Here is a 7,469-nt window from a genome sequence, read left to right as displayed (position 1 = left end):
CCTTATCACTCGTGTTTTCTTTCATACAAGAAATGTACATGTCTTGTATGTCTTTCAGAGGTTCACAGTTAAAGTACTCGTCAGTCGTGGATCTGTATTCGCTCGTTATCTTATCTTCGCTGATAACAGAAAGAAATTCCTGTGATATTGAAGAAATGATTTCTGTATTCATTCCGCTGATGAAAACAAGCACTGTCGACATGTCAAGAATACTTTGCAAACTTTTGCATTTGTTTAGAACAATGTTTTTGACATCATTTTCATTTTGACAGCTAATGTACAATGCACAAAAAAATTCTTGTGTGGTTTTGTGCGAAAACGAAACTTTAGAAATTTGTTTGAGTAGTGTCTTTTCTGTACTTTGTGTTAATATTCCCGAGTTTAGACTTAATTTCAAATCATCTGGTGAGAGATACTTCTCTGCCACTGACTTGTAAAATACAAGAGTGTTCTCCTTTGTTTCACTGAATAAAGTTTCATATGCCAATTTACCTAACGCTTTCAGATACGTGCAGTATTGATTACAATGTTCATGTTCACTGAAGCATTGTGGAATATCACTCTGGGAGGGTTCGCCCGTTGGTTCCATTTCCGGATGTTTGCTTAAAGTTCTTGACAGCAGGAGTTCAATAATGCTTGCATATAGTCCACACTTTGACTGTCCTAGTGGAATGTCTTCACACCATAAACTAATGAGATACATCGAAAGAAGGGGGACGGATTCCATTTCCTCGAGCTTATTTTCTCTGATTTTTTTATTTAATTGTTTGGCCAGGATTTTTGCTTCAGCAACATCGAGATTTTTTATTTTTGAAATCGCTCTTTCCTCTAATGTCTGTGCTGACTCTGAGGTTAGTTTTACTAGTTCCACTTTCTTACCTATTTCACTATTTTTAAGATTTAACACACCTAATTTCCAAGGTCTTGTTGTTGTAAGGATTACACATTTTTCACGAGCATTACGATGAGGGATTGTTTTTGGCTTTTTTTTTACATTTATTTTCAGGATGGACCCATTCATCTAGAGCATCCAAAATAATTAAAAATCGTTCCCGGCGCAGAATTCCCTGTATAGATTCTAATGTCATTTTTGAAGACTGTGCCAAATTTTGTATAATTTGATTCATTATCAAATCATCAATACTACAATCATCAGAAGAATCCCGTAATAACACAAGAAACAAAAACTCAAAATCACGCATGGCAGTTATCGAATCTTCTGAGAAGTACTTTTTGTATTTCATTTCGGGACGATGAGCCTGGCACCACGTGACAGCAAGATATTTTGAAAATGCAGTTTTTCCAAATCCAGCATCAGCGGTTAAATATATTTCACAACTGTTTTCAGACTGGAATACGTCCGACAACGATTTGACAGGCGTTTTAATCTCTTCCCCAGCTGGCCTTTTGTCCTGCTTTTCAATGAAATTCATTTCAGGCAAAATGTAAAAATCTACAAGGGGAGTGTCGTGTCCCTCGACTAGCGGTGACAGTGGTATTGTACTGTATCTTGTTTTGTAGAAGGTAGCCAAATCGTCTTTCAGCTCTGAAATATAAGGAAAAAGACGTCAAACATTTCAGTACAAAAATTCAAGCCAAAACAGTCAATCACAATATTATCATTATGAATAGTGTAATCTGATTAGAAAAAGACTGAACGAAAGCGACCTAACAAAATTAGCTTTTGGCTTCTTATTTCTTCATTAAATGAATATTAACCCCTGATTTATGAACAAATTATTGACCATTTATCCCACTGGATTTATGTGGGAAACATGTTATACATGTAGTCTATTCTTTTATTGTAATGCCAACTAGTTCTTTTGTGGAGAAATTGAAGAAATGCAGACTGAGGACTGTTAATTGCTAATGATCTCCAAGAAACAAGGAATTTTACCTTTGAGAAAACTTAATTTTATTTTCTTTCCAAAAATTTAACAGATGAGCGCAAAAATGTGAAAATAAGGGGTATATCATATATTGTGACATTATAGGTCTTCTTAAATGTTCCTAAAATAGCCCAGAATACAAGAAATGAAGTGCTGAATTTCAGAATTTTCAGGGGTGGGGTGGGAGGGGTTTAATGCCCCCGGCCCTCATAGCTGGTCGGTAATGTTCTATTTCAGCCTATTCAACAAAACCATCTACTTGTAAATGGCTAACATCTACAAAAATACACACCAAATTGTTTAGTGTATAAAGACAAAAAAATGTCATAGTAAGGATTCGGTTGGATCCTCACCCATGAGAAAAGTGGCTGGATCTGCGCATGGTATTCAATAATTTTTTCTGGGCTAGAAGCCATAAGTATAAAAATAAAACTGAAAATTAACTTCTTATGTCATGTAATAAAACACTTCCGGAATGTACCTCGGGCAATAGTTTTTACTATTGACTGACAAGCCATTCAGTAAATATGCTATACTGATGCTGGATAATTCTCCTCATACATCTTAAGTGAAGGGATGTGAGATTTACAACAAATAAAATTGAAAGGGAGCATTCACCCTGCGCACTGATCAAAAGAACAAAAATGCCATTGATATAGTCTAGATGATGCAACAAGTATGATGTCAACTGTGTTTGACACGTGCCTTTGTAAATGTTTGACGAAATAATAAACAAAGATTAAAAGTAGGCTTAGCCTTAAAATAATTTGAAAGTCTTGAAAGTTACATATTTCAAAATACAAGTTGACATAAACTTGATAATCATTAATCACACATAAAAATTCTTTAATAGGCGCATGTCTATCTCACAAATGAGATGGTATCCAAGTTTCATTTCAATTGGATAGGAACTGTAAGAGTTCAATTCATAATGTTTCTGATGCAACTGTAATATTTCAAAGTTCATAAAACTGTAACTCCAGAAAAAAATATCGAATATGAAAGTCGGAAAAATATGTCCACTTCATGTTGATGAGGTATAGATATACAAAGTCACATTTAAAATGCAAAAAGACTGCAGGGGGAGCTGAGTACAAATTGTTGTGATGCTAGTATAACATGTTGTAGTTCAAACAGAGCGTAACTGAAGAAATAAATAGTGTGCGCTAATCCACATCTTGCCGATTACGTATACTGGTTGAGGACCACCAAATCCGGACGACCACCAAACCGGACAGTTTCGTAGCTGCTAAATTTTGCTGTAATTTTAGCTATCTTTTATAAGTCAAACACACATTTTATTTTAATTTTAACAATGATGTGGAATTATATGTGACAAAAATAACTTATTGAGGAGGAAATTTCATTTTTTTGATTTTGTCATTCATACTGAAGCATGAAACAGTCATGAGGGATTTGGAAATACGCACTGCATTTCTTACTATCATATAGCAGTTTTCCACACGAAAAAATCTGAATAAAATTTATATCTTTTAGGCCAATAATGAATACTTTGACTCGTTTTCACATCACATAGCAAAATGTCATCAGTACAGAGGTTCCCATAAGTTGTAAAAAAAACTGTCCAGATATATGGTACTGCCAAGCAGTGAAAGTAAGTAGTTTAGTTGACCCTACATTCTGCCCTGGAAAGGGCATTAATCATTCGTTAGGGGTAAAAAAAAAAAAGTCTTCTTCTTGAGGGTGCACCTAACTATGTTCATGTGAAATTTCACAGTTGTAATGAAGGAAATGAAAAAGAAAATGGCGGAAAACCTCTAAAAGTGTCCGGTTGGTGGCCCCCAACCAGTACTAAGTTTCATTTTAAAAGTACAAAGACTGTAGGGGTGTTGATTACACGATGCTCTGATGTAGCTGTAATACATGTATTTCAAAAGCTTAAAATGCCATAAGGCTAAATATAAGACAAAAAAAAACTACATGTAGTTTCATTTTAACTGGATAATAACAATCGGAGTTGAGTACGAAAGAAATATGACGAACAGACAGATGGAGGAACAGTTATTTACTATATGAGCCGTGCCATGAGAAAACCAACATAGTGGGTTTGCGACCAGCATGGATCCAGACCAGCCTGCGCATCCGCGCAGTTTGGTCAGGATCCATGCTGTTCGCGAACAGTTTCCCTAATTGCAATAGACTTTGAAAGTGAACAGCATGGATCCTGACCAGACTGCGCGGATGCGCAGGCTGGTCTGGATCTATGCTAGTCACAAACCCACTATGTTGGTTTTTTCATGGCACGGCTCATATGTCTCCCGTGTCTTCGGCACATGTGGCATAAAACGCCGCTCGTACATTGTACCAGGAGTCGTGGACTCGAGTCCCACTGCGGCCATGACCAACTGCTCTCATATGACAACTTTACTGCGGATTCGAGAGTGGTTCAAATAAGCTTGAAGCTTTCATCACCATCGATCTAAGATAATGCAATGTAAACCAAAAGCATAATCAAGAAAACACAAAAAGTAAATGTAAAAGTTGTTTGAGATGTTATCTATTTAGTCTGAAGCAGCCGACATTTTATTGACACAGTTTTATCCAAAGCCAGAACCTGTATTTTCTTAATAACATGAAACGAAGAATAAGACGACTCTGAAAGAAATCTACATACCTTTGTTTTCATTTAAAGACGTTTTAATTAATATTTTATTGATATTTTCTCTAACCTAAGTGTATACTGACACACTAATTCACGCTGCAGCCAGCGTCTTATGAAATATACAGTAGTTCTATAAATAACGTTGGCTGCAAAGTGTCAAAATCTATGGAAGCGTTCTTGAGACAAGGGGGAAATGAATTAAATCTCTTCCGTACGTTTTTTTTTATTATTATTATTATTATTATTATTATTATCATTACTTTTTATTTTCATTTTTTTATTTTTTAAAAGTTTTTTTCAAGTGCCTGAATCATTCATTGAATGTTACAAGTCATTTGAACGTGTTTTTTTCTTTTTCTTTTCAGTCATGTACGTCCGACTTAAAACCCACACATGTATACGCTTTGCAACTCACACTTAAATGCACGTTGAAAATGTCCGCAGTCACTTAATTAAAGCTTTTCCTAGCATTTTCTAACCATTCAAATGGAGAACAACGAAGTTAATCGGTAAGATTATGGGCGTGGGTCACACGTTCGAACAGCGTCTTTTGATGTTGCTTTCAATCTTAAAGCTCAGACCTAGGCACAGCAAATGTTCGATTTGCCAAAACTGCGTTTAAAGGCAATTTATACTTATGAAATTTTTCTGAGATGTCTGTAGTTGCAGAATGCACTCTGATGCAAAGTTTTATCACAATCTGTGCAAAAATAACATTCTGAGAACAAAAAATGAAGTTCGAATTTTAAAGTCTAAGCCCAAATTTCAGACATAAAACCTTGACGGCGGATCCAGGATTTTGGTGGTGAACTTTTAAAGTTGAGTTTTTAGGGGTCTTATATGAAACGTTAAACGTCACTGTTTTACTCCGGTCCGTTCCTGTGGTGTAAATGATTCTTAATGAAGACACGAGTGCGAAGCAAGCCGAAAGTGTCATGCTTTAGCTTTCGTTTGCATAAGAGTATCCATCATCCTGTATAATGATTATGTTCCTAATATGGCGGCTGATTTCTGCACTTTCGTTATGGCGTGTTGGCTGGGGCGAAGAACACGAAAACTCGACACGACAAATTCATCTATCGAGTTTTCGTGTTGACAGGTATAAATATGCCGTGTTTGGCCCTTTATTTGTCGAGTTTTCGTGTTTTCGCCCCGCCGACACGAATCACGACAAATACTTTCCAGACATCTCTAATAAAACGTTATTTGCAGCCAGTGGCAAAGGGTTTTTGAAGCATTTTTCTTTCTATCCGAACGAACCGTCAATTTAGAATTTTTTATATTCACAAAAGCTGCATTAGGAGATTTGAGATTATAGAACAGGACGATTTCAGTTATTGTTTTAAGAATATGAAGTGTATGTATAACAGATCCGGTTCCAGAAATAATTGATTGGGATGTGAGGAGCGGCAACAGTTAAGAATGAAGGCGGCATCGGCGAGCCGACTGTGGTTAGGAACGGAAGGGTGTAACCTCCTGTTAGGTGGGTCAGGGCATATCTGCATATGAATGTTTCAAATATATGTATAAAATGATTGAGTCCAAATTTTAAAGTACGGGAAGGATAAACTCCTCCTGACAGTGGAGCCACAGGGTCTCTCCCCCGTCATTTTTGAAATATAGGTATGAAATAGTGGCCTATGCTGTATTTGTTGTCCAAAATTTGAGGTACATGAGAAGGGGGATGGGTCATGCCCTACTGTTTTGGGTGACATAGGGTATCCCCATCGGACATTTTTGAAATGTAGGAATGGGAGGAGGTCTGTGGTGCGTTTTTGTGTTTAAATTCTGAGAAAATATTACTCCTTCGCCAAAATAGTTGGGTGCAACTTTGCTGAGTACAAGTCTACGCGTGGGCCTCAATGAAGATTAACTTATTCCAATTGGTTCCCTCGTTAATAAAGGTTTTGATTTTATTATTACGATATTTTTCTTATAAAATATTAAACGTATGGCAGGGCACAACCTTCTCATAGAATACCTCTTCGCTGGATACACATACAATAAATTGATTGTAATGCTGTATTGTCGTCGTGGAATTAATTTCAGGTATACCAAATATTTATCCTGCAATTTTATAATAATGTTGATATCCTCCACATGTGTATATATATTAGCTAACAGCTTACCCGCCACTTTCGTACTGGCAATATCTTCGCTGTAATGATACTGAGTAGAGTTATCAAAATTAAAATAAAAACAAAATTAACTGTCAAAAACACACAGACTTACCAGATTTGGTCATTATCAAAAAAAAAAAAATGTTCCTATTATTCTTTGATACATTATGGGAAAATACATAAAATGTAGGTGAGATGTATAAAGGCAGAAGTAATTAGTTTGATACCCGACGTTCGTCATTCACAAAACGGGATTCGGCCGAGATATACATAGAATATAAGTCATTTTTTTCTCAAACCTATATTTTCTAGTTGTTTTGGTATATTTGTGTATGCAGTTATATTGTGTTCAGTTCAGTAATTGTGCGCCTTGGCGAAAACACAACAACTCGACAATTAAGGTAGTTGTCGTGTTTTCGTGTTGACTGGGCGAAAACAAGAAAACATAATCATTTGATATAAAGGGCGCCAATACGAAATATTAATACCCGCCAACTTGAAAACTCGACAGATAAATATGTCGTGTCGGCCGCGGCGTACACTAAACGTCGTGTTTGCGCTTTAAATTGTTTGTGGTTTCGTTACCCCGTGTTTCCGTCTTTCCGCCCCACCAACACGACAGCACGAAATGGCAGAAATCAGCCACTAACACGACAGCACGAAATGGCAGAAATCAGCCACTATATCTTAGAGTATCACCAAAGGTGGAAATCTGCTACAGGAAAGAGCAAAAAAGAATGTATGTTTGTTTACGTTATATATATTGCCACTGGGATAGATATTATTCATTATGAAAAAAATCTAGATCTACAAGGGCGTCACCGTGGGTGGGGAAGT

General features: G+C 36.4%; 1 protein-coding gene across 1 annotated transcript in view; it reads right to left on the bottom strand.

The window, feature by feature from the left end:
* Window positions 1–820: 820 nt before the first annotated feature.
* Window positions 821–7,469, bottom strand: part of LOC123540783 (uncharacterized) — a 112,472-nt gene continuing 105,823 nt past the window's right edge. Inside the window, exon 7 of the mRNA XM_053526113.1 lies at window positions 821–1,546. Within this exon, the coding sequence (XP_053382088.1) occupies window positions 960–1,546 (587 nt within the window). The 3' untranslated portion in view covers window positions 821–959. The remainder of the gene's footprint in view (window positions 1,547–7,469) is intronic.

This window comes from Mercenaria mercenaria, chromosome 16 (genome assembly GCF_021730395.1).
Source record: "Mercenaria mercenaria strain notata chromosome 16, MADL_Memer_1, whole genome shotgun sequence".
Taxonomy (NCBI): Eukaryota; Metazoa; Mollusca; class Bivalvia; order Venerida; family Veneridae; genus Mercenaria; species Mercenaria mercenaria.
The sequence above is the reverse complement of the archived record's forward strand: the minus strand, read 5'-3'. Positions and strand labels throughout refer to the sequence as shown.